Source organism: Austrofundulus limnaeus, unplaced genomic scaffold, assembly GCF_001266775.1.
Source record: "Austrofundulus limnaeus strain Quisiro unplaced genomic scaffold, Austrofundulus_limnaeus-1.0 Scaffold418, whole genome shotgun sequence".
NCBI classification, from domain to species: Eukaryota; Metazoa; Chordata; class Actinopteri; order Cyprinodontiformes; family Rivulidae; genus Austrofundulus; species Austrofundulus limnaeus.
This window is the reverse complement of record NW_013952820.1, coordinates 436,498-463,392: the sequence shown is the minus strand read 5'-3', so window position 1 is coordinate 463,392 and position 26,895 is coordinate 436,498. Positions and strand designations below refer to the sequence as shown.

At 41.8% G+C, this 26,895-nt stretch overlaps 1 protein-coding gene across 5 annotated transcripts in view; it reads left to right on the top strand.

Moving 5' to 3' along the window:
• Window positions 1-22,014, top strand: part of LOC106529020 (NHS-like protein 1) — a 32,569-nt gene extending 10,555 nt beyond the window's left edge. The window contains exons 2-10 of one of the 5 annotated variants that reach the window (XM_014024327.1): window positions 5,923-6,030; window positions 7,792-7,916; window positions 8,683-8,757; window positions 8,934-9,168; window positions 11,804-12,273; window positions 12,370-16,267; window positions 17,125-17,212; window positions 17,311-17,364; window positions 20,086-20,170. In XM_014024327.1, coding sequence (XP_013879781.1) covers window positions 5,923-6,030; window positions 7,792-7,916; window positions 8,683-8,757; window positions 8,934-9,168; window positions 11,804-12,273; window positions 12,370-16,267; window positions 17,125-17,212; window positions 17,311-17,335 — 5,024 coding nt within the window. In that variant the 3' untranslated portion in view covers window positions 17,336-17,364; window positions 20,086-20,170. The other 4 variants (XM_014024326.1, XM_014024324.1, XM_014024325.1 and 1 more) reach the window with 4 other exon arrangements.
• The last annotated feature ends 4,881 nt before the right edge of the window (window positions 22,015-26,895 follow it).

Genomic DNA, 26,895 nt, shown 5'->3' with positions numbered 1-26,895 from the left:
ATACTGAAATGTAAAATGTGTCCAGTTTTTGCTGTTTGAACTTTAATCATTAATCATAATAAACCCTGAGGATGCTCCTGTCCTCTTTCTTCCTTCTCCCTCTGATGAGCTGTCCTCACAGACAGTAACACCAAAACACAGAAAATAAAAGATCCACCTTACATCAGACACTATCACAGAAACACATTCTCCCTTGATCTTCAAAGCAACATGTTCATGCAGTGTTTTTGGTAACCTTCATAACCTGGCGACACTCATGAAGGGCGCACATGTGCACTGGCTTCCTGCCAGCATGGCAGGTGTGTGTGGAAGTAAAAAACAAAAAGACTGGGAAGAACAGGAGGGGGATAGAAGTAGGAGGAGTGCAGCGCCGCAATGAGTCAAGCTGCATTAATGCTGCTGCTTGCAGGCTCAGTTTCTCTCTGCTGCAGCCTCAGGAGTGTGTGTGCGTGGATGTTTGAGTGTATGGCGTCGTTATGGTTCTGATCAGAGCAGCAATCAAGTCCGTCCTCAGATACCTCAGTAAGACGACAGGTAAGTGCTGCTATATTGATAATGAATAGTCTGATCACAGGGTCAGAGAGCATTCCTATGTTTAAGATATAGTACTCTGAAGATGACCTCATATAAATCCTGCTTTCTAACTGGCTAATAAGTGCATGCTAAAATCATAAAAATAGTTCAGGTCAGCAGTTTCCCTTGTGTTTGAAACCAGTAGGGCTCTGCACTGCATGAAAATGCAGCAGTGTTGCAGGTAATTGATTCAGAGACCTCTCTCAAGGACTCCAGGACACTTGTCTTCATAAGAACCTACTCATAGTTGTTGCTTCTGCTCAAGCCCCCCCCTCAAAAACTGTTATTTTGCATAATAATAATAATAATAATAATAAATAAATAAATAAAAACGTTGGTTGTTTTCAAGATCTAATAGACAAACTTCAGTTGTTGTAAAAAAAACCCTCTCCTCAAGACTCAAGGACATTGGAAAACAGAGGTTTTGACGGTCTTGCACTGACTGATGACAAAAAGAACCATCTTGGGAGTCCCTAAGGACTCCTAATCGATTCAGATTCACTAAACGTTGGGAGGACTCCCAAGATGTCTAAAGACTAAAAGGTTTATTGTTTCTAAAAAGCTGGAAATTGCAAACCCACTCTAAGAGAGTTGAACTCCCCCATTTTCTTACTCTTTGACCAGGTTTTGAACAGTCCATTTCTTTTGATGGATTTGTGTTGTAGTTCCCAAAGGTGAAGTCAAGACCTCCATCAGAGTCATGAAACATGGATGTTTCAGGAAAATATTTGGAAATCAAACTGAATTTAATAGCATTTACTAATAGCATAGTTTTAACAAAATTGTTACAAGAGACGGTGATGTCCCTCTTTGATCAGCACCAGTATTGCAACATTTCTGTTTTTATTTTTATTTTTTATTTATTTATTTTTTTTGCTGTTTTAAATTGGCTTTACTGGCTGCAGAGTGTGGATTTCAAGTGGCCTTGGTTGGCAGAACCACAGGGACTGCTGGTTGCCTGGCTATGACAATAGAGTAATTATTTTCTTAGACAGCCTTTAAAATAAATAAATAAAAAGTTAAACTATTCAACTTGTGTTCAGTCTCCATTTTATGTTTGAGCCTAAAGTGTCAAGTCAAAAAAAAGAGAAAATCAGTAATAAGTCGTGTGATGTTTGGTGAGGCTGTTTTGTGTCATTGTGCATTCTTCAACCAGTGATAATTGTGGTTGCCCTGCTCTGCCTTTGTTTTGTTTAGTCTGTTTTTTAGCTACTTCAGTAGAAAACAGAACTGAATGTTAGTTTCTTAATTTCGGCATCATCAGTGACCTTTTTTGTTTGTTTAGTCTTAAGCTAAACTAAAGAGAACCACAATCTATAAAATGTGCTCAAGTGCACAGCAATGAACCTCTTGAATCCCACGTTGCTGGTACCGGGGGCAAAAGAGGCATTTCTTTCAACTTCTGTTAACTTAAGTTCTGTCAAAGAAATAGAAAACGGAAAATGCTATTTGCCCCTTTGTCCCGGGGCGTGAGGCTTGTTCCTTTGGTGTCCTACTGTACATTCTTAAAAATCCATAGATTTTCCTTGAAGTTGCTCAAGAGGTATTTTTGTGATACTTTTGTGTGGTAATCTGATTCTTAAAATGTCTATGCATGAACTTCTGATACGTCTTCAAAATCCCCTGAAAGCTTACTCTTTTTGTTTTTGTTTTTTATTTTTATTTTTATTTTTTTTGTTTTACAAGAATTGTTCACCTAAGCTACACATTCCCTCTCTATATGGGATTTATTAAGTGATGGGACTTGAGTTGCATCTCTTTTCTGCTCCAAAAATGGCTGTTCAGTCAGTGTACTTGGTAAAGAAGAAGTTCTTAAAATATCTACTGTAGTTCCAAACAAGCTGGCTTTTAGGGAACCAGCACAAAATCAAAGAACCCATCATTAAATTTCAGATACTTTAGGACCCTCTTTACGGTCCAAGTAAAGCAACTGCAAACTTGCAGGCATCTTCAAGCATCAAATCAGTCTCCTTTGTGATACCTGTTCAAAAATATTATTGACACATTCTCAATGATTTCTATACCAGTATAACTTAGATACCACTGAAAGCACAATTTATGCAGACCATCTCAAGATGCACTCCAGACACCCCCACTGTAAAGAGGTTGTCTTATTTTCAATGAGCTCATTAAGAATCTCAGAAGAAGGCTCTGGGACGGCGGCTGGGTGTGCACTCTTGGCCGAAACTTCCTTGGTGGGGTTCGGTGGCCTCTTTTGGTTGTGGGCTGGCTGTGGGACTGGGGGTCTGGTCTTGGGAGTCTGGATGACTCTGGGGTGGATGGATTGTTGGTCCCCTTCTCTAGTGGTCCCGTGGGCTCTGTTTTTGTCTGTGGACACCCACCCCCCTTATTTTCAACTCCACTCATATGTAGGGTTTTTGAGGCGCTGGTACGTTGCAAAGAACAACAGTTTTACACCCCTGTTTGCCGTAACCACCTGAGCCCCAATTTTATTATGCACTTTAGACATTCAATTACAATTTCCTCATGACATTCACGTATAAGAATTTGAGGTGGGCACTCCATGGCAGGCAAGGGGCGAGAGGGGATCCCTCTCGCTGCTGGCACCTGTGCCCGCCCCCAAGGGTTGCTGGTAGACATTCAGGGTTTTTGGGTTGGAGTTGGAGTGGAGGGAAAACTGGCACAATGCTGGTCTCTGCCCCTCTTCTTATAGAGCAACATGCATCAACAACACATTTAGGGGTGGGAGTGTGTGTTTCGGGGTCTTTGTTTCTTTTTTCTCTCTCCTCACCTCCCCCGCTCTCCGATTGCCATTTGGGGGTGGGGTTCAGAGAAGGGGCGGACCGTCTGGTAGGGGTCTGGGCTATGGATGGACTCGGGGGCCTGAGGTGTTGCCGGGAGGGGCTGGCGGTCTGTCTTCCCCAGGGTTGTTCGGACTCTTGGATTGTGGCCCCTGTTGCCATGGATGGCCCGCTGGCTGGGGTGGCTGCCGGGGCCTGGCTGGGGGTCGGCTGGGGGTGTGTGCTTGGCCGTTGGCAGTGTGTGTGGGTGGTCGGGGGGTGTTGCTTCGCTGCAGCGGAGGGCCGGCCGGCTGGCCTGGTGCAGTCCGGGCTGGGTCTTTGCTGTATTTTCTTCTCCACCCCAGAATGAATGGGTTTACCTCCTGGGTTCGGATATGACCTTCTGTAGGGGGCGGGTATGTGTCCTGGACCTGGGGGGTATAGAGTATGTATCGAGAGTGTGAGTGGGGTGTGGCGTTCATCTTGTTTGTCTTTGAATGAGTGGGTGTGAGAATGAGGGTGGAACTGTGTGATTGTGTCTGTGTATGATTGGGTGTTTGTCAGGCTGGGACTCGGGCTGCTCTCTCATCTGGCTCACCTGAGGGCCTACTGCTAGTGGTGGGCTTTGCCCCCTAGCAACGCCCTCTGGTGGGGTGTAGCTTTGCCCGTCAGTGCGCTGGTGGCTCTCAATGTATGGGGCTGGGTGCTTGGGCATGCACTGGCTCCGCCTGGTGACTGCCTGGTGGAGCTTGGGTCCTCTGGCCCTGTTAGGCCTTGGCTTGGAGGAGGCGGGGCGCCCTGGGGATCTGGGTTTCTGTGTCAATGCCTGGATCTGCTCCGGCGTAGCGGGGGCCAGCGAGGCCTGTGAGGTTGTCGCTGTTGGCCCTGTGGGTCCTGCATGTGGTTGCTGGTGGGCTCTCCTGGTTCTCTCCTGTGTTCTTCTCTGGGGGTGGGGGGGGGGGGGGTTCTTGCTGCTCGGGTGACCTTGTGGGCTCAGTGCCTGGGGTCTCTCTTGGGGTCTGTGGCTCTGGTCCCCCTTATGTCTGCCTTGGGTCTTGGGGGTTGGGTCTGTGGTCCTCCACAGTCATTATTAAATATTCCACTGGAGAAATCTTGTATTTATATGCATGTTCACAACCACACAAAAATAGGCATTTGGATTCAGGGGTGTCTTACCATCACTGAATGTGTGTGTGTATATATATATTTATATATTTATGTTCTCGGCATGTTCTCCTTTTCTGGCCCCTCCACCTGGAACAAGCTTCAACAGGATCTGAAGCTCTCCACTTTGGTCACACTTGGGGAGTTTAAGATTTTAATAAACAGATTTGAAAATTTGTCCATAAGCACCTGTACTTGTTGTCAATGAAAACCCTTTCTTTGATGACGCATGGTATTGATTTTTAGAAGTGTTAAGTAAATTGTATTATTATTGTTTTTATGTTACTTTGTTGTGGTGAATGTAACAGGTCTCTCTTGTAAATCAAGAGATCTTCCTGTATAAATCAAGGATGAATAAAAAAATAAAATAAAATGCCACCAGGGGAGATTTCTCCAGTCAGTCCACTCGGTGCACCTTTCCGCTTCAAATGTGACGAACATTTTAAAAAGTTCTGTAATTTCTTTATGTATCAACACAATTTAAAAATTTATGTATAGCCTGAAGTCTGTAACTATGACACAATTTAGAACAGATTTTTACGAAGAGCAAATCTTTTCCACTAAATTGGTCATGTGACCAGGACATAAGGGTGTCCAGGGAATCCAGGCCATAAATCGTCAAATTAATCAATCTGCTAAATATCACGATTAATTGTGATTAATTTTTTTGCCAATATTGCCCAACCCTAGTTTAAATATTTGGGTTTTGGTATATGCACATACAGATGTTTATGTTTGGTTGCTGGATGTTTATTTTCTTCATTCTCTGATGGTCAGATGTTGGGTGTGTTGTCTTGTGTGTACATGTCACTTGTTGTCGAATTTCTATCAGTTTCTCTCTTTACAGTACTTATATTTCTCTTCTTCTTTTTCTTCTTTACTATAGTATAAAAAAGTCACTGATGATGCAGAAATTAAGAAACTAACATCCAGTTCTGTGTTCTACTGAAGTGGCTTAAAAAAAGAATCTCAGAACCCCTTGTTGTTTGTTCTTAGTTTTAAAATTGGTTTAACTTTATGCTTTAAATTTTCCAACTGTCCCTCCTTTCAAGTGTTTAATTTATGTTGCATGTAAAACCAAAACAATCTGAAAAAATGTAGGTTAAAGACAAAACTAAATATTTGCAAATATGCCTATGATTGTAATAGGTTTGTATTTTATGCTGATATCTCTGATCTGAAGTGCAAAAAAAATTTAAATTAAATGCTGTATCTGTCCAAGAATGTCCTATGAATTCCCCAGCAAATCAAATGATGGTTTCTTCACATTACTAGCCTTGAAGTACATTACTGGGGTCACCTTCAGGAGTGCTTAGAGCTGCAATTTCGTTCATCATTGCCCCCTCAGTGTGAACAAATTTGCTGAAACAAGATTAAACACTGAAAGCAGTCTCACACTGAATGAACCCCCTCCTCAGATTTCTTTTTTCTCTCTGTCCAACAGGGGATGGGGACAGTAAATGGTCTGTTCACTACACTTCCCAGAAACCTCAGCATGGATTGAGCTTTATTCCAGGGAAAAGAAGATCAGGCAGTTCTGATGACCTGCAAGGTAAGAAAGCTGCATTTACTGACAGGATTCTTCAAAAACATTTTCAACACAAAAATAATTCATTTCATGTGGTTCACCTTTATAGAAATATTTTACATACTTGGAAAAACAGGAAATATAAAACAAAACTTCTGACTGTAAAACTTGTAAAAAGCATAGCCTAAAACAAAAGAATACACTAACATTAGAGTATGTACAGAAGATGAGAGCAAACGTTTACCACTGATAATTTTTTTCCTTGGTTTTCTTGTGCTAAAAACATATTGTCATTATCACAAAATAACGATGAGCATTTTCTCGAGAAAACAAATTAATTATGTTGTTATCATGAATTAATGATGAGTGTTTTCTCAAGATAATAAGTTATGGTTTTCCTCTTGTGTATCATTCAATAACCATGGAGACGGCCTGGTCCCCTCAGCTGGTCACCGATGACTATCATTACACAGGTTGAAATTGCAGTTTGTTGGTCTTAGATAACCTTCTTATCAACCCTCGTCATTTAAGGAGGCAGCTGACCAGACTGCAGCTCAACATTCGTTTACACTTAGGTGATCCTGCTGATGTAATAAACTTCATCGGTGACCAGCTGAGGGTACCGGGTCATCTTTATGTATGTACACATTAATCTGCTGCTGATGGGACATATTTATCTCAAAATGGTTGAAAAACTTTTGTATGATCCATGAAATGGCATATTTCATTAACTGAAAAAAACAAACCAGAAGTCGTGAATTGGATTATTTCTTCAGCAAAATCTTTTCTGGTTTGAGGACATAAATTTGAGTCCTCATCTGTGGCAGCCATCTTGAAGAGAGCTGACTCTAGAAGTTAATCATTTGTACACAGATCCTAACAGGCAGTAAAGACCAAATCAAACCACAGGTCTATACTACATTAACTCCTGTTGTTGTTTTTTTTTCATAAGAGAAAATAAAACGAAAGAAAAAGTAAAAAAAAAAAAGTGTGTTTTTTTCAGTATGAGCTGGTCAAGAATCTGTGATGTTTAAATATTTATATATTTTTAGCTCTAATCATATGAAAGTGAAACCATCTGGATGATTAATGCTGCAGGTGGACTGCAGTGGGCTGCAGCGGTCTGCATGCAGCACATTCTGCTGCAGACTGCATTGCTGCAGCTGCAGCACAATGTCTCTGAGCAAATGCAAAGAACAAAACTGTTTTTTTATTAATGAACCTATACACTGGAATAATTGATCAAGAAGAAAAGATGATTAATTGATTGCTGCTGAGTCTTCACATCAACTTACAGGGGTTAGACAATGAAACTGAAACACCTGTCATTTTAGTGTGGGAGGTTTCATGCTAAATTGGACCAGCCTGGTGGCCAATCTTCATTAATTGCACATTGCACCAGTAAGAGCAGAGTGTGAAGGTTCAATTAGCAGGGTAAGAGCACAGTTTTGCTCAAAATATTGCAATGCAAACAACATTATGGGTGACAAACCAGAGTTCAAAAGAGGACAAATTGTTTGCACACGTCTTGCTGGTGCAACTGTGACCAAGACAGCAAGTCTTTGTGATGTATCAAAAGCCACGTTATCCAGGGTAATAACATACCACCAAGAAAGACCAACCACATCCAACAGGATTAACTGTGGACGCAAGAGGAAGCTGTCTGAAAGGGATGTTATGGTCTAAAACCAGGTGTTTCAGTTTTGTTTTCTAACCCCTGTAGATTTCTGTCCAAACTTCCCTTTGCCCAGCTGTATGGCTCTCCTTTCTGTATGTCGTATGTAGCATGTAACGAGCTGACTCAGCAAAGCTGCTCTCACCCACCGAGCCCCAGCTTCTCTCCATTCACCGGCCTCGACCAATCAGAGAGCAGAAAACACCGAAGGTGGCGGACTCAAAGCAGAAAGATGGTGAGGAATGTGCATGATATGCATATTGTGTTTCTGTTTCATGAATATTTTAAGAGTGAACAGTTCTAAATCAGCCATCTCTGTGAGTCACGAGGTGATAATTAGGCTACTGCCAAAATTAGAAAGATGTTTTTTAATCTTGTAGGGATTATTACACAGCACCACTGCACAGACACATAACTTAACTCTTTAAATAACACATAACTCTTTAAATCGCCAAAACACATTCACATCTTATATTATTATCTTTCTTTGTTAGTATTAATTATGAAAAAAAATTTCATGGTTCTTTATGTATTTATTATAAATTCTGGATTTTATTTGAACTATTTTATGTTTGAAATGGTTTCTCTGGGATTTTTTATGTTTCCAGTCTTATCTATTTTCAACATTTTGATCTCATTATAGTAGTTTTGCATCATATGTCATATGGTTGTTTTACATTTAACTATTTTGCACCTTTGTTGCAGTTTAGTGTCTCATAATTGACCTTTTATCATAAAATATTCTTTTGAAACTCGGGTTTGGATGGCCCAAAGAGTATTATCTTATAGTTCCATTTGTTTGGGCATGCCCAGTTTTGATTTACTTTCTGCTTTATTCAAACTGTGGGGACTCACTAACCTTTACTTCCACCTGCTGGTCAAACGGATGTCCTGACACTGTTCCTCTACTGTTAAGCTGCTTATAAAACTTTACTGTAATCTTTCTCATTTTTACTTTCTTATGCTTTTTTATCTTTTCCTCCCACTTCTCCTCTCTTTAGAGGTCCAGAGTCTTGGATTTTTTTTCTCAGTCTTGCTTTTCAGTTTGTTTCAAGTTTTCACTTTGGAGGAGAAAGGTAAACCTGCAGTAGGTTAGACTAACAATGCTGAAATAGTTTGCAGATCCTTCCTAATCAGATTTAACTGAGAGTAAACTGGAGTTTAATCTAGTATCCATTAGATTGCCAAACAGTTGAATTTAAGCTGCTTCTACCTAAACTAAAATGTAATTTAAAGCGTATTGTTTTCTCAGGCTTCAGGATCCTCAGATGAGGATGAGAGGTTTTTCCTCAACAACCCACGACCCATGACTCCGCTGGTCCTGAACCAGGTTGGTCTCACCTCCGGCTGGGATGAGCTAGCATCACCCAACAACTCTTCTTTTGATGCGGAAATGGATCCTTTTCATCGACTTCCAACACCAGAGGAGAAGATGAGGCAGCAGGCAGATGCAGTCACAGCTGATATAGTTCCTATTAATGTAACAGGTACAACTGGACTCAAAGATTATACTTTTGAACTTAAGGGTTTAGATTGAACTTGATTGAACTGATATGAATCCAAGGAGAATTAGCAAAGACTTAAAAGACCAAACTGCCTTTGTCACATTAGTACTCTGTGTCTTCATAAGAGGTTTGAGGTAAAACTATATTAACATGGTACAAAACTTGTGACATAATTTAGGCACATATTATCCTAAAATGTGATTGTGGTTAAAAAACAAACAAACAAAATAATAACTGAATTTTAAGTTTGCTGATAAATTCAAAAAAAAAACTAAATTGTGATAAACTTCTCAGTCAGCTTATATGGTATGGGGAAAAAATAAATGGTGTGTACAAGATGCCCAATTTTAAAAAAGAGGAGTCAACACATTTTAAAATAGGCAATGGTACCAAAATGATTTGACAAAAAATTACCAAATAGGCATGTTTTCTTAACTTAACCAAGACTTAATTTCTTAACATAATCAATGCTTTTTCCTGAAGCCAACTAAATAATTTTCCACAGTTGACAGTAAAGCAAAGTTATTTTTTATTATTAGTTTAGGGGGTTGTCAGCACCAACATGCTAATTAGTCTTGCAAATACAGTGATATTGGATGTTTTTGAACCAAACACAGTCTCTGACTTGTTTACTAATTCTGATTTGACATACATAACCACTGCTATTCACAAACGTAATAGTTGTTTCCTTAAGCCTCCATCAGTTTTAAAATAGTCAAATTTATTTCTTTTACATTGCCATTACCAGATTTTGGACTTCAGCTGAACACACAAAAAACATGGAACCTTGAACCTCATGCAAGAACCGTTCGTACGCACATATTTATTCTTAAGTTGTGCGTACGAGTGATTTAGGAGAATTTGTGGCATTCACCAATTTTTTCGTATTCTAAGATTTTCTTCAGATATGAAAAAAATCCACGAGTGGTCCAGACCTGTCGTATATTTTATGAGCAGTCAGTCTGCTGTTATCCAGACAGATTTACTTCACTAATAACTTTATATTTCACTAGTTAGAAGATATTTCGAGATGAATCACACTCCATAATTATGTTGACAAGAGGCTATTATGTTTGAATTAGAATTAGAATTTTAAATGTAATAGACTAATGACATAAATTGGTTAAATTAAAATAAATTGGCAATTTTGTTGCATAGCACTACAATATTAATATGAAGTAAACTGAAGTTTGGAGACATTTTAAAATGTTTTTTTTTTTACAGAAACACATCTGACACTTGTGACGGTCGGGAGGGTAGAGACGACCGGGGATTGGGGGGGGGGGGGGTAGCAGTGCGCGACTGCTCTTCTGAATAAATGAAACCTATGTAACACAGTTGTTTAAACTTAAATTAAAAATATTTGACCAAAGAAAAACCGGAGCAGGACTATAGAGAGAGATAAATATGATTTAGATTTTTATTTCTGTGACTGTACGACCCACGAGAGACACGAAATTAACAGCAGTCGTCATTTCATTCCTCGGCTTTAAAGCTGATCCTTTAATTCCCCAGCTGATGCTGCTAAAAATGACATTTTTTTCTGGATCTCTGAGAGCAGAACTTTAGTCTCCTAACTCGCAAAGTTCCTCTTTTTTACATTGCGATGTCATTTATGAATGAACACTTCCTGGTATGTGGGGCAGGAAACAGCCTTTATATGGTGCTTTTGGGGTGGTAATTATGCTAATCTTCTCTCCTGGTGCACGAGCACCTGGATACACATTCATTAGTTTACGCTCCTCATTCACACACTTTTCCTGAATCTGACGTGAGATGTTCGTATGAACAAAAGTAAGAGAAATTCAGGATAAGAATACAAACGTGTTCTTGCATGCTGCCCATTGTATTTGTTTGCTTTGGCATATTCCTAAGTTTGCTTAGAATCAAAATATATATTTGTATTTGTGTTAACCTCAAAGCTTGTCATGAAATTTGAAGTTTAGACCAGGACCTTGAATCAGACAAGGATTTAATCAACATTTGAAACCCTAATACCAATTAGGGCTGCCACAAATGATTATTTTTTATCATCGATTAATCACCGATTATTTTTTCGATTTAAGTCGACTAATCGGATCATACATTAATTGAATATAAAACATACAGCTTATCGCGCCAGAATGCCACTGCTATGATAACCATGGTTAGATTTTAGCTATAAGCTAACTAAAATATTTGCTGTGGAAGGCAAGTTCTGCCTTGCAGATATTGTATTGCACAAGTTTCTCTTTCATTTTCTTAAAATGATCCCACACTTTTGAGCTCCATTGTCAGGTAGCCATGATACCAGAGCCTATCTGTATAATGTCTTGTGATGTTCACGGCCTACCCCAGTTACCACTACTGTACATGTGTGTCAAGGACAGAAAGGCAGATGTGGCAGTGGAAGGTGTCAAAGCAGTTTGGAGAGAAAAACCAAAGTAAAGAACAAAAAAACGATTAATCGATTATTAAATTAGTCATCGATTATTTTAATAATCGATTAGTCGTCGACTAATCGTGGCAGCCCTAATTCTAATACAAGATAAATCTCAGTTTAATGCCTTTTTTAATGGATTTAAGATTTGTGTAAGGACTTGCTTTTTTATGTTCTATATATTTGTTCTCATTTAAGGGGAAAGTTTTGATCGACAGGCCAGTTTTCGGAGAGCTCTCTCTAACACAGACTCATTAACCCGACGACCTCATCAACTGAGCCGCCGTAAGACAGTTTCTGTGATAGAAGATGCTGTTATCCCAAAGCCCTTGGTCTCTGTAGAACTTCCTGGTCAGTTCTCCACAGTGGGTCGACCTGCCTCATCCTGCTGCACCTCTTCAGATCAACAGATGAACTCAAAGGTGGATGATGAGGAAATTGAAAAAATCAAAAAGGAGGGCCTTTTGTTCACAAGGAGGATTCGAGCACCCAAAGGAGAGGGCATGTCCAGCCTCATGGCCTCCCTTACCACCTCTCCACATGTCAACAAGCACCCCATCTCCTGCCACTCATCCTCCTCGGACATCCACAGTCTCCCTCATTTAGCCACCAACTTTTCTCCAAGTTCTGAGGTCAGCAGTGTCAGCGCCTCCTCGTCTAATAGCCAGGTCAGTTCTGAAAAAAATATTGTTTTGTTTAATTGCCTGAAACAAACAGTAAAATTTTGTATATCTCTTTTTTTCCCCTTCTGGTTTCCCCTCCAGTTACAGGATTTACAGGATTTTCCAAACAACTTTCTGCCCTCACTACCCTTTGACACCAGGACCAGAGTGGTACCCCAGTCTCCTTCCTCCTCCTCTGCTTTTTGTCCTTCTTCCCCTGTCAATTCCTCCATCCCCAACATGCCAAGTCAATTCCAGCCTGAATGGTCTCCCAACAATAGTCCTTATAATGAAACTTCCTTTTCCTCTCATTATCTCTCCTCCTCCTCCATAGCAGATTCTGTGTCTCAGTTTAGTTACCAAGCTCTGGATGACCAAACGGCCTCAGGGCAGAATGCTCAGAGTTTTTGTGATTGTGACTCCATCAATGAGGAGAGTTGGAGCTACAGGCCTCTTTCCCCCAACTCCAGTATCTACAGTGGTATCACCCAGAACACAGGAGGCGGCTCAGAGGAAAGTTGGAACTGTGACCCCCTGCTGTCCTCTGGTCGCTCCACTCCCTCCTGTGCTGATAACAACTCAATTTATTCAGAGAAAATAAAATCTCCATTGCTTAAACATGAGAAAAGGAAGTCCAGTACTTCCTCATTCTACTACGGTACCATAAACCGAAGCATCTCTCTACGAAAGTCCAAGAACCCACCTCCTCCACCAATGCGTTCTGACTCTTTGAAGCGCCGTACAGGTTGCAACAAAGCCTCCTGCTCTTCAACAAGTCCTTGGCTTGATCGCAGTCATGTGGATCGCAACACCTTGTATACATCCACCTCACCTCCCCAGGCCTTTTATGACCCCTGGGTGCCCCGAAGCAACATCAGAAGATGGCAGAGTGGTTTGAACTGTGGAACAGTAACAACCTTCGAATCTTTGAGCCTAAACTCCCAAACAAAAACCTGTACTGAATCACTGCCTTCCAACAACCCACTGAGTCCTGAGTGCCACGTGCTTGACTCTGAAGCTCCAAGTTCAAAAGATGAAGAGCTGGAACTTCCACTGGACCAGCCCACACCTGACTCCTCTGCAACTGGGCTCCAGCGCCTTGCTTCACCATCCAGTGGTTACTCCAGTCAGTCCAACACCCCAACTCCTGGTACTCCAGTGTCTTCACCCCTCAACCCTTCCTCCCCCTTCACGAGTTCTGGAGCCTTCTTACTTCCTTCAACCTCCCCACTGTTGACTTCATGTTCTTCCTCTTTACTCTTGTCCCCTGCAGCATTCTCCCTTCCCAGGACTAGGTCTCATGGTGGAAGTAGGCCAAAACCACCAGTTCCCCAGAGGAAGTCATCACTCATCTCCTCCTTCTCTTCCTTGTCCTCCCTGTCCTACCCCACTTCCTCTGACTCTTTACCCAGGCATCCTCCTAATCCGCCTCCACCTTCCCTACCTCTTCCACAATCTTCACCTCCCCTATCTGAGTTTTGCTTGTCTACCCCTAATAGTTCTCCTCCTTCACCTTCCCTGCCACAGTTTACTACTCCTGCTTCTGGGCTATGCCTTTTTACCCCTTTATCAGTCATCTCTAATCCTCATCCCCCTCTCTCCCCACCTCCTCTTCCAGAGCTTCCCTCTTCTTTTCTTCCTACACCTCCTCCTGCTCCTCCCCTTCCAAAGATCGGCCTTCCTGCTGTGCTGTCTTTTAACAAACTTCCTGGCCCTCCTCCTCCACTTTTGTCACCTCTCCCAACGTCATCTCTCCCCATGCCACCTATTTTACCTCCTTCTGTCCGGCCTCCTCCTCCTCCCTATTCCTATGCTGTGAGCCGGAGATCCCACCACACACTGGATTCCACAGTGCCGTCTGCTTTATATCCACTTGTAACTTCCCTTCCACCTTCCTCATCTTCTGATTTCACAGACAAACCTGACCTTCCTCCTCCACCCCCTCTGCCACCTAGTCCTCCACCTCTGCCTTTTCCCTCAAAACCTTCCACATCTTTCTTCTCCTCATCAAGTCCTAACATGTCCCCAAGGTCTCCCTGTCTACTGATCACTGATCAGGCTTTGCAGTGCATCAAGCTTCGTTCTGTTAAGAACCAGAAAATCCCACAATCCAACGGTAACCCCACTGAAGCTAAACTTCATACCCAAGTTAGCATTTCAGGAAAAGACTCTAACCAAAGTGAGGATGGCCAACTGAATTGCACAGTGTTAGGTGAAGTTATTGTTGATTGCCTAAACACTGATTCTGAGCTATCAGGACCAGGAGAAGAACATATCGATACGGTGGCTGGCAGAGAAGAAAGTGCGTTACTGGTTAACTTTCAAAGTCCAGTCAGCAATGAAGTAAAACAGCAGGAACTCGATTACTATGACAAAAGAGAAAGTGAGAGTGAGAATGCAAATGAGTCAGGTGATTCCAATCTTCAAAGACTACATGGCAGCTCAGCTAACCAGAAAGAGCATGGTACTCAGCTTAATAAAGAAATGCCACAAACCACCCAGTTTAATGGACAACAAAGGGAGGATTCGGACATGTATCTCACTCTGGAAAATGTTCAAGTCTCCAGTCCTGAGAGTCCTTGGGCAAAATTGGGTCACGATGCTGACAAATATCAAATTAACACCAATTTTCAGACTTTTTCTTCTGAACAACCCCCTAAACCATTTAAGACCACAGAGAGACTGAAGGAAAACAAGGCAAGACTCTCAGAGAGCAAAAAAGAAAGTGAGAAAGATGAAAAGAATAAATCACAAATACAGAGTCCATGTGTAGTTGATAGAGTTTCAACAATTGTTGTGCAGCATAATAACAAAGACTTAAAATCAAGGAGCTCAGGGAGGTTAAACTCCCCAGAGAAACCAGTTCCTCCAAAAAAGTCTGATCTTTGTGTTTTGGGTCCCAAGGCCAAAAGAGAACCAGGTAGATCAAAGAGTCCTGAGAGTTCTACTGGGCTTAACAACCAATCACAGCTTTCCATTGATTCCTTGGACACACGTTTCCTCACACATTTGACCAAAAGTAAACAATTGCCAAAGCAGTTGACAAGCACTTGTGTCCTTTCGGCACTACCTGAACGTTCATTTAACAGCATCCACTCACTTGCCAGTTCCCCTCAACATCAGAAGCCCCAAATTTTGCAAAAGAAGCCAGATCTCTCATTGACTTCACACAAAACACCCTTTGCTTCTAAAACCACAGCATCAGGTCTGAATGGGACCACAGGGACCACTAGTATTTTACAAACTCAAAACACTGTAAGGACCAGTAGCACCTTAGAAACAGTGTGCAACACAAATAAAAGAAATCCTGAGGAGACCTGCAGTACCCCACAGAATTTGAAGATCTGTGGAGCTCATGACCAGTCAGGAACAGTAGGGGTTGATCCTTCACAAGTCCCTGAAACTACTTCAACCAGTGCTGAAGGAACCCAGGCTGTGGCGCCAGACCATAATTATTTTGGGATTATTGAGTCAAAACTTCAAGATGAGAAAAATACATATCATATGAGGACGATGAGTTCCTCTTTGGATGAAGAGGAAGAAGAGCAGGAGAGGGTGAAAAAACGAGTTAAACGGACAACAGTTATGATGAAAACTTCACCTAGCAAAAAAGACAAAGCTAAAAAGCGGCACAAGAGATTGGGTAAGCAACTATTGATGATACCACCGAAAATGGAACCTTCTTCCTCAATGTCTTCATCTACATCATCATCTTCATCCTCGTCTGAAAATGAACAAGATGTAAAAATATATAGACTGGAGAGGCTGAGAACAATGAAAGTGTGTGATCAAGAGACAAGTGACTCTGAAGGTTGCTGTTCTCTGATTGGTGAGAGCAGGTTCTCTCTCAGCAGTGTGCTGTCCACGGAAAACCTGCAAGGGGAGCTGTCCCTGCCAGACCTTCTTATAAAGGAACCTGATGAAGAAGAGGAGGAGCAAGGAAAGAGTGAAGCCTCGAGAAGAGTTAAGGAGCTCAAGGAAACCAACAGGCCCTCAAATGGTAAGTTAGGTTCATATAGTGTCAGGATTAGTGATAATGTGATGCAGTTCTAGATCACTTACTGGCCTGGGTTACATGGTACTCTTTGATGAACCTTGAAGGCTAGTCCACATAGCATTTTTGTGAGTGAACCATCACAATAGATCATTCCGTTATAGATGTAGCTATTTAAACCAAGGGTTCCCAAACATTTCTTTGCCATAGTCCCTCAAGCAACATTAGCTTCTGGCCAGGGACCCCCTTGCAAACCCACAAACAGTGCTACAAAACGTAAAGAAACATCAGCTTTTAGAATGTTTTATTTTTCTTACTTTAATTTACTATTGAAAATTATTACATTTGTTTAGCAAACTGATGGTGGTAAACAATGTAGCCACAGCTGCCCTGGGTCACATTGACAGAGGAGGGGCTGCCATACTGTGCCACCAGCCCATCTGACCACCACCAGTAGGCAAGGAGGGTGAAGTGTCTTGCCCAAGGACACAACGACTGAGATGGCTGGAATGGGGTGTAAAACCAGTGACCAACCAGTTACAGGACAACTCCCCAACTGCTCATTCACAGCCGTCCCACAACTATTAGACAATAATTAGAAGAAACTTTCTTCAACCTAAGATCCATATATTTCCTAAGGATTAAACTCAGCTCTTCTAAAAAGATAATAAAACATATTTTGCTGATGTAGGTGTGGATCTAAGTAGGTCACATTCTCTCATGAGATGTATCAAAGGGGGTAAAAATTTGCAGACTGCATAAGTATTTCTCTATATGTTGGTAAGCAAATATTCTGGTTAATACACGTTTTTTTCCAAGTTCAAACTGTACCAAATAATTAATTAAAAATATCTGTTTTCCAGATGATGTGTTCGTCAGCATTTCAGCGGATCAAATGTTTGCCTCTGGTCATCCTCGAACCACAGAGGATCTTTTTGCGATCATCCACAGGTAGAAACACTTAAACCCAAGCTGAATGCTGATAGTTTAACACTCAACAAACACATCCTCACATTTCTGCTTGATCCCTCCATCTGCCTCTGGAGCAGTACAGTATGGGAAGGCACAGCATGAGTACCTTGGTAATCAGGGGTTGACTTCAGGTAAAGCATTTCACTGGTCTGTAATTTTGTAGATAGTGATCCCTAAAAATGTATTACACCTACTTGTTTTCATCCTTCTATAGAGAGAAACTGATCCTGCCTCTGTCCTTGCTGTTTGAATAAGAAGCTTATTTACCTAAAAACATTCTCCTTTGCTTTGTAACCAAGTTACCTTTATTTTTATTGCCACCTTTCATTATTTTAATTATTTTCTGTGGCTTTACCTTTATCAACTTAACTTAGTTTCACTAATTTACCTGGCTTTTACCAATTTCCAGAGGAGTTATAAAAGGTATTTTGGTAGGTAAGGTGGCAGCCATTATCGGACTGAGCTCTGACACAGTAATTGTTGATTAGTTTCTTGTGCAGTGTGCTGATTTTATTTAGTTTTAGACCATATATCAACCAGTTAAACATCTAAATGTACCAGTAGAACCTTGTGTGGCGATCTACTTTTAGGAAAATCAAGTATCTGCTATAGGCTACCTTATTGTGGTGGAGAGGTGTGAGTGTCCCAATGATCCTAGGAGCTATGTTGTCGGGGGCTTTATGCCCCCAGTAGGGTCACCCAAGGCAAACAGGTGAAGGATCGGACAAAGTGCAGCCCAAAAGATCCTTTACGATAAAGGTCAACAATGAATTCAGTGTTCCTTTGCCTGGACGTGGGTCACCGCAGAGCCCCACTCTGGAGCCAGACCTGGAACTGGGGCATATAGCACCTGGTGGCTGGGTTTTCACCCATGGAGCCTGGCCAGGCACAGCCCAAAGAGGAGACATGGATGCCCTTCCCATGGGCTCACCACCTGTGGGAGGGGCTGAAGGGGTCAGGTGCAGTGTGTGTGTGATGGGCAGTGGTTAAAGGCTAGAACCTTGGAGGTCTGATAATCGGCTACAGAACCTGGCTCTAGGAACGTGGAATGTCACCTCTCTGGTGGGGAAGGAGCCTGAGCTGGTGTATGGGGTTGTGAATGAGAGTGTAGCCTCCTTCCACCTATGTGTGGGAGGATAACTGCAGCCAAACTGATTGGTCGTCATTTCATACTACAGATGGTCAATGACCCAAAACATAAAGCCAAAGCAACCCAGAAGTTTATTAAAGCAAAGAAGTGGAACATTCATGAATGGCCAAGTCAGCCACCTGATCTCAACCCAATTGAGCATTTCACTTGTTAAAGACTAAACTTCAGACAGACAGGCCCACAAACAAACAGCAACTGAAAACCGCTGCAGTGAAGGCATGGCAGAGCGTTAAAAAGGAGGATATGTAACCCCCGACTTTTGGCTTGTCACCAGCGAACTGAAGAACCACACACTCAGGAAAGGATTTCTCGCTTCACACCATTTATTGACACCAGCTGTCACAGAAAACATAAATGTGGTTGGCCATGGTCTGACTGTAGCTCCTGCCCCTTCTCACAGAACATCAGGCAGCAAAAGGGACGGGCTGCTGACGTCCTGCACATATATTTACCACCACCCGCCACTAGGGGCGACAAAACCACATGAACAAAAAGAGCCCTGAATACATGTAAGATTGGATCAAAACAGTTTTCCCAGGCAATAAGAACACATTTGATAACTTCTTGCAAATATTTGGTGCAAAACAAGTAAAATATATAAAAAATAACTGTATTTTGACAAAATTCAATAAACAAGAACAACCCTGTTACAGAAACACAGCGTCTGGTGATGTCCATGAGTTCAAGACTTCAGACAGTCATTGTCAACAAAGGGTTTTCAACCAAGTACTAGGAATGAACATTTTATTTACAATTACTTAACCTGTCCAATTACTTTTGAGCCTCTGAAATTAAGGAATTGTGTTTAAAAGATGCTTTAGTTTGTCACATTTTTATGCAATCATTTTGTTCAACCCACTGAATTAAAGCTGAGAGTCTGAACTTCAACTGCATCTGAATTGTTTTGTTTAAAATTCATTGTGGTAATGTCTAAAACCAAAATTAAAAAATGTTGTCTCTGTACAAATATTTATGGACCTAACTGGTCCATGTATTATTCCCCTCTCACACAAAAGTTTCAGGAAATGTTAATCGCACTACAGAGATTCAAGTTATGCTGCAGTTGGTAAATGAGCTAACTTAATATCTGGCTGTTTATGATGGTGAAGGTCATCTTCACAGTTGAGACAAAGTTGATGCAAGTGAAGTTTAAAACTTTAGCATCTGAGGTTTAGGGGGTATGTTAGCTGCTGTTTTGTTGTGCAGGAAAGGAGCTGTTCCAACAGTGCCTTCTTTTCCGAATGGGCATTGTGTTCAGATTGAATGTTATGTTCTGGGAAGGGAGGGCTTAAGTGCAAAATTACTTTGCATTTTTTTGGGGCATTGGTAGTATTATGTACGCTTTTTCATGCAGAAGTGAAATCATGGGCCACAGATGCATGTAAAAAAAAGTTTGATGGAGGTCCTTGATGAATCGGAGGGAAAAGGGCAGGTACTCTAGCACCACCTGATGTCATTCTGTGCCCGTCCCAGCCCAGGACATAAAATTGGTGGTTCCCAAGACTTGTTTTCCAGCATCTATTCTTTAAGGCAGAACATTGTTTTCTAGAACCAAAGCTTGAGTATTTTAATTTAATTAGTTTTATTTAATGTTTTTTCTGTAAAACCAAACATGACAATCAAATTTGACAAAAACTAACAATTATAAAAAATGTTTGTTAATCCCACTTTCTAACTGTTCTTTTTGTCTAAATTTTTTCAGATCAAAACGGAAGATGCTTGGAAGAAGGGATTTAGATGAAGAGAAGCTTAGTGTCTCTTCCTCCTCCTCCCCTCCTGAGACACCCACTGACCACTCATCCCACCTGACCCGACCCGCACCTTTCATAAGTCACAGGTCAGCAAGAAGTGAGCGCTTTAAGGCACTCCTCTTGAGAAAGGGAAGTCGAGTCGATCCATCTTCTCGAATATCTGCAGTTGAGCGTCTTCGAGTTATTCAGCCTCCACCTCCTGCTGCCAACATCCAGACATCACCTCCTCTTCCAACTCCAAACCAGTTAAAACCTGGAAACCCCTCTTGTGAAGCGGAGCACACCAGTAGACCTGTTCACCTGAGTATAGACGTCCCAGAACTTCCCACATCTCCCTGTTCTCTGTCCATGATGTTTGATTGGAGAAGACGGGATTTGATGCACAATCACCTCTTCCTGACCTCCAACTCTTTGTATCCCTTTTTTGTCTTCACCTCCTCCCATGTTCGACCTCGCTCCCTCACACCGCCCTGCTCCGCCTCCCATCGCTTTGCGGCTCGCTGCAGCCTCATCTCTGCCCCAATGACCGCCATCTTTGAAGGGGAGGAAGAAGACGAGGAGGTTCTTGTTGATGCACCAGGAGGCAGTGGGAACTCAAGCATAAGACTGGTTTAGATTTCTTGATGCATTCAGAAAAAATGATTTCTGAATGCTTTAAAAACACTCTGAAATGGGTAAATCTGCCTCGCAGGTCCAACCTGAAGCATTTACCTGAATTTACAGCAACATATTGAACATGCTATTTTTTGGTCACCAGAAATGTCTAGAAACCCGCATGTGTTTTTATTGTATTTTTAATGTATTTTTATTTTTGTGTTTATTGTATTCTCACTGTCATTTACTGTAGCTTGTTGACTCTTTTGCACTTTAATTTTGAGTAGTCACACCTTTGAGATTTTTCTAATTATGACACAAAACTAAATGTTCTCATAAAAAGCTTAAGGTCATATTTTTAATATAAAAACATTATGTAATCATAAAAATATCAGTGTTAATCAGTTGTATATGAAAGCTTCATTGAACATTTTTCACAGCTTCAAAGCTTTTGTGCTTACTGTAATGAATCATTTTAAGATTTTCTTCAGTAAATGAAAAATGCCACTCCTTGTTTTTCTTCAAAATCTATGTAGCTGTAATGTTGGTGTGTGTTCGATGAATAAATGGAACAATGATGCATGATATCTCTTTTATGCAAAATGATTAGAGATTTTTCTTGAAAGAACAGACAGTAATAATTTGTAAAACACTTAAACCCATAAAAATATAATCAGAATTACTATAAATTTTTATAGCATTGTATTTCCAAATCATGAGACCAAACTAAAAATAACCCACATGAAAAAAATGACTGATGGAAACTTTTAGAATCATTTTTATGTGTTATTAAATGATTTCTCCTCGCAATAAAGCAACAATGAAGTTTTCTTAAAAGAATTTTTGCTGTAATTTGATATTTATTGATTTTAGGTTTTTAAAAGTTAGACTTTTCTGTTAAAACTATTAACATAAAAATTAGCTGGTTTAGATCTATAAATAACTTGTCTTTTCATGTTTTTACAAAATTTACAGCTGGATTCATGTTATTTTTTATTTGTAGTATTTTAAAATATGAGTGATAGTCTCAGTTTGATATTTAAAAGTATAGCAGACAGTTAAAGAATGTAAAGAATGTAAATGCTGTCTAACATAAGAGGTTTAGATATAATCTGTAATCAAAACATAAGTAAAGAGTTGAGAAAAAAATCACTGAAAAAGTGTTGTTGGTTCATATGGTAAGATGGAAACTGAATGTTTTAAGAAAAATGAAAATGAAAGCAGAGACCTTGTTTGTTAGAAAATTATTAAAAATGAATCTAAGCAATAAAGAAACAATTATGAAATATTTTTGTGTGATTCTTTTTCAAATGTTTTCATTAACAGTATTTTAATATGTGGTAGGATTTATTTTTCTCTGCTTTTTGTTGCTGTGCTGGAATTTTGAGTTTTTGTTTATCTTTTGTCTCGTTTAAGTTTGTGTGCATATCTGCAGTGTTATTTGTGCATTAATTTGTTTCATGAATGTACTGTATTTCACTTCGGTCCATCCATTTTCTTCCGCTTATCTGAGATCGGGTCACGGGGGCAGAAGCTTAAGCAGAGAGACCCAGACTTCCCTCTCCCCAGCCACTGGGGCCAGCTCATCCAGGGAAAATCCCAAGGCGTTTCCAGGCCAGCCAAGAAACATAGTCCCTCCAGCGTGTCCTGGGTCTTCCTCTGGGCCTCCTCCCAGTGGGATGTGCCTGGAACACCTCAACAGGGAGGTGTCCAGGAGGCATCCCAACCAGATGCCCGAGCCACCTCAACTGGCTCCTCTCGACGTGGAGGAGCAGCGGCTCTACTCTGAGTCCCTCCCGGATGACTGAGCTTCTCACCCTATCTCTAAGAGACAGCCCAGACACCCTGCAAAGGAAACTCATTTCGGCCGCTTGTATCCGCAATCTCATTCTTTTGGTCACTACCCAAAGCTCGTGACCATAGATGAGGGTAGGAACGTAGACCGACAAGGTGAACAGAGAGCTTTGCCTTCTGCCTCAGCTCCCGCTTCACAACGAAGGCACCTTACCAGTTTCCGGCTCAAGACCATGGTCTCGGATTTGGAGGCACTGATCCTCATCCCGGCCACTTCACACTCAGCTGCGAACCGCTCCAGTGAGAGCTGAAGAACACGATCTGATGAAGCCAATAGGAACACATCATCCACAAAAAACAGACGTGATCCTAATGTCACCAAAAAGGATCCCCTCAACACCTTGGCTGCACCTTAAAACTCTGTCCATAAAAGTTATGAACTGAATCGGTGACAAAGGACAACCTTGGCAGAGTTCAACTCTCACCGGAAATGAGTCTGACTTACTTCCGGCAATGCGGACCAAGCTCTGGCACTGGTCGTACAGGGACCTAACAGCCAATATCAACGGGCCTGGTTCCCCATACTCCCGGATTACCCCCCACAGGAGTCCCAGAGGGACACTGTCGAATGCCTTCTCCAGGTCCACAAAACACATGTAGACTGGTTGGGTGAACTCCCATGCACCCTCCAGGACCCTGCTGAGGGTGTAGAGCTGGTCCGCTGTTCCACGACCAGGACAAAAGCAACACTGCTCTTCCTGAATCTGAGATTCGACTATCCGACAGACCCTCCTCTCCAGGACCCCTGAATAGACCTTACCAGGGAGGCTCAGAAGTGTGATCCACCTATAGTTGGAACACACTCTGCAGTCCCCCTTTTTAAATAGGGGGACCACCACCCCGGTCTGCCAATCCAGGGGAACTGTCCCCGATGTCCACGCGATATTGTAGAGTCGCGTCAGCCAACACAACCCGACAACATCCAGAGCCTTAACAAACTCCAGGAGAATCTCATCCACCCCCGGTGCCCTGCCACCGAGGAGCTTTTTAACCACCTCAGTGACCTCTGCACCAGAGATTGGAGAGTCTGACCCAGGGTCCTCAGGCTCTGCTTCCTCATGGGAAGACTTGATTGAGGAGTTCTTCAAAGTATTCTGCGCACTGACCCACAATGTCCTGAGTTGAGGTCAGCAGCGCACCATCCCCACAATAGATAGTGTTGGCGGCAAACTGCTTTCCCCTGAGATGCCGGATGGTGGACCAGAATCGCCTCAAAGCTATACAGAAGTCTTTTTCCATGGAACTCCTACCAAGCCCAAGTTTTTGCCTCAGCGACCACCCGAGCCACAATCCACTTGGACTGCCGATACCTATCAGCTGCTTCTAGAGTCCCACAGGCCAAAAAGACCCAATAAGACTCCTTCTTCAGCCTGAGAGCATCCCTCACCGCCAGTGTCCACCAGCGAGTTTGAGGATTCCGCCACAACGGGCACTGACAACCTTACAGCCACAGCTCAGGTAAGCCGCTTCGACAGTGGAGGTATGGAACATGGTCCACTCGGACTCAATGTCCCCCACCTTCCCCGGAACGTGTTCAGAATTCTCCCGGAGGTGTGAGTTGAGGCTCTGTCTGACGGGAGATTCAGCCACCTCCAAGTTTTGCAGTTTTTAAAAATCTCTTCAGAGTTCTAAGTTTATGTTTTAAGACCTATTTTGCATCATTTTGCTTTATGTATATCTTATTTGTGTTCATTTCTGCTTTGCATCAATTTTCTTTTCAATATTTGCAAGCCTCTGTGCACTTCTCAGTTGTTTTGTGTCTTTTAGTTGATATTTGCAGCATTTGTGTGTTGTCACTTTAAATCTGCTTGTAAGTGTGAGGATGTCTCTAGTTCTTATAAAGAAGCTCTGACCCTGCAGCATTTTGAACCGCTGTGGTAAACTCGTGACTCAACCTTAAAATGTCTAAAAAGTCCTGATTATCAACATGATAAGACTCTTAAAAACCACTAAGTGCTGATCAGCTATTGAAAAAAAATATTACTTGAATCAGTACACTACAAAAAAGCTGCAGGCGCTTCCTGGGAAGAATCACCCATCATTAATCAGTTGGAACATTAAAGAAAATATTCACTGGAGCAAATGAGGAGTGGCACATAAAGATAAAAATATTTGGGAATAAAAGCATTTTATTCTTGGATGATGATTTTTCCCCCTTTTGAAACAGTGCTCTAAATTGTCATTAACGTCTTATTTGTTTGATATTGCATTTAATTGATCTTGATGGGGCTAATTCAAACAAGGATATAGATCTAATTTTTCTTCCTTCAGGTCATTGCATATTTTAGGATATAGTGTAGCATAATGAGGCAGGATTTTGCATCATATGAAGGTACAGTTTTCATTTTTGTCTCTAGGTGGTGTTCTCAATCCATCCCTGGTTTTCAAAGACAAATTGTTCCAAATATACTGCAGCAGCTGCCTGAATCTATTCATTCAGACCACAGTTTGTGAGACTGAAGGACGGTTAGGGTGTGTGTCTAACCAGGTGGTCAGCAGCACAGGAGCACCACAGGGAACTGTACTCTCACCATTCCTTTTCACATTGTACTCTTCAGACTTCCAGCACAAGTCAGACTGCTGTCATCTACAGAAATACTCAGATGACTCTGCAGTTGTTGGGTGTATCAGAGATGGACAGGAAGCTGAGTACAGAGAGCTGGTGGACCGCTTTGTGACATGAGGTGGGAACAATCATCTCATCTTGAATGTGAACAAAACAAAGGAGATGATWGTAGATTTCAGGAGAAATAGTGCTAGATCAAACCCTGTTTCCATCATGGGAGAAGAAGTGGAGGTGGTTGAGGAATATAAATACCTTGGTGTTCATCTGGACAACAGACTGGACTGGAGACTCAACAGTGAAGCAGTCTACAAGAAAGGACAGAGCAGACTGTACTTCTTAAGGAAGGAGAACCTTCAATGTCTGCAGCAAGATGCTGCAGATCTTCTAGAAGTCTGTTGTTGAGAGTGTCATCTCTTCTGCCATCATCAGTTGGGGYAGCRGCATCAGAGCCAGGGACCTAAAAAGGCTAAACAACCTAATAAAGAAGGCTGGTTCTGTTCTGGGGACGACTGTGGAATCTCTGGAGATGATGGTGCAAAGAAGGATTTTACATAAAATCAAGAACATTGTGGACAACCCTGACCATCCTCTTCATCAGACTGTCATAGAAAGACAAAGTGTCTTCAGTCGGAGACTTCTTCAACTTCGCTGTAATACAGACCGCTACAGAAGATCTTTCCTGCCCACAGCCATCAGCATCTACAATAAGTTTTTTGTTAAATGAGTTACAACAACACCTAATTTCCCTCTGGGATCAATAAAGTATTTTTGAATTGAATTGAATTGAATTCATTTTTCTCCACTTTGGAACAGCAGGTTAGAAACTTTTGCTTTTCACGCAAGAGATGGTGAGTAAAGCAAACGATTTAAGTGATATAGTTAACAACAAATTTTATGTATTTTTTTTTGGGGGTGGGGGGGGGGTGACCTATTTCCTCTTCTGGCTGCATTTTCTCCAAAGCGACCTGTCATCTCAGCGCAGCAACAAACTCCAGCTGCTTTTGAACAGCAACATTAATGACAAACTTTTGCTGTCTACTCTGACAGCAAAAGTTATCTGCTCTGGGCCGAATATAGGTGACCATTTGGACCGGACCTGTGAAAGGACCATGGGCACATTATTTTTTATTTTATTTAATTAATTAATTTATTTATTTTTTTGTCCCACAACCTGTCAGCGTGTGTCTGGAGAATGGATGGTGGCGCACAGTTTTGGGCCATATGTGGCGCAAACACAAAATTCTTATTTTACCTTTAGGCTGCTTTGGTCGACCCGGATGGGTTTTTCAGATGTCAGGTAGGCTCATGATCACAGCCCAACCCAGAGCTGGCACCTTTGCATAAACCCTCCGACTGTTCTCCACACGGGTTGTGCACACCGCGCCCATTTAAATACTTTATTAATTTATTATCAAGAGTTTGTTCTCATCTTTACATCATTATACAAGTTATTAACTGCACTGCCTTTTGGAGAGTACTACACCAACATAAGCATCAAGTAGATAAACTGTGAGTGTGTGCGCACTGTCAGCTGAGCTCTGCACAACAAAACCGAGCCATGCAGATCTGGTGACTTGTAAACAGATTTGGTCCTGATCTTAACGCTGTCAGTTTTGTCTGTGCCTCTGTCTTCATCTAGACAGAGAGAGAGAGACGTCAGTCATAACTTGTCAGTGTTGGGTGCGGCCTGTGGGTCCAGCCAGCTGCCCATCAGCTGGTCCGTGGGACCAGGGCTGTAGTGTGTGGG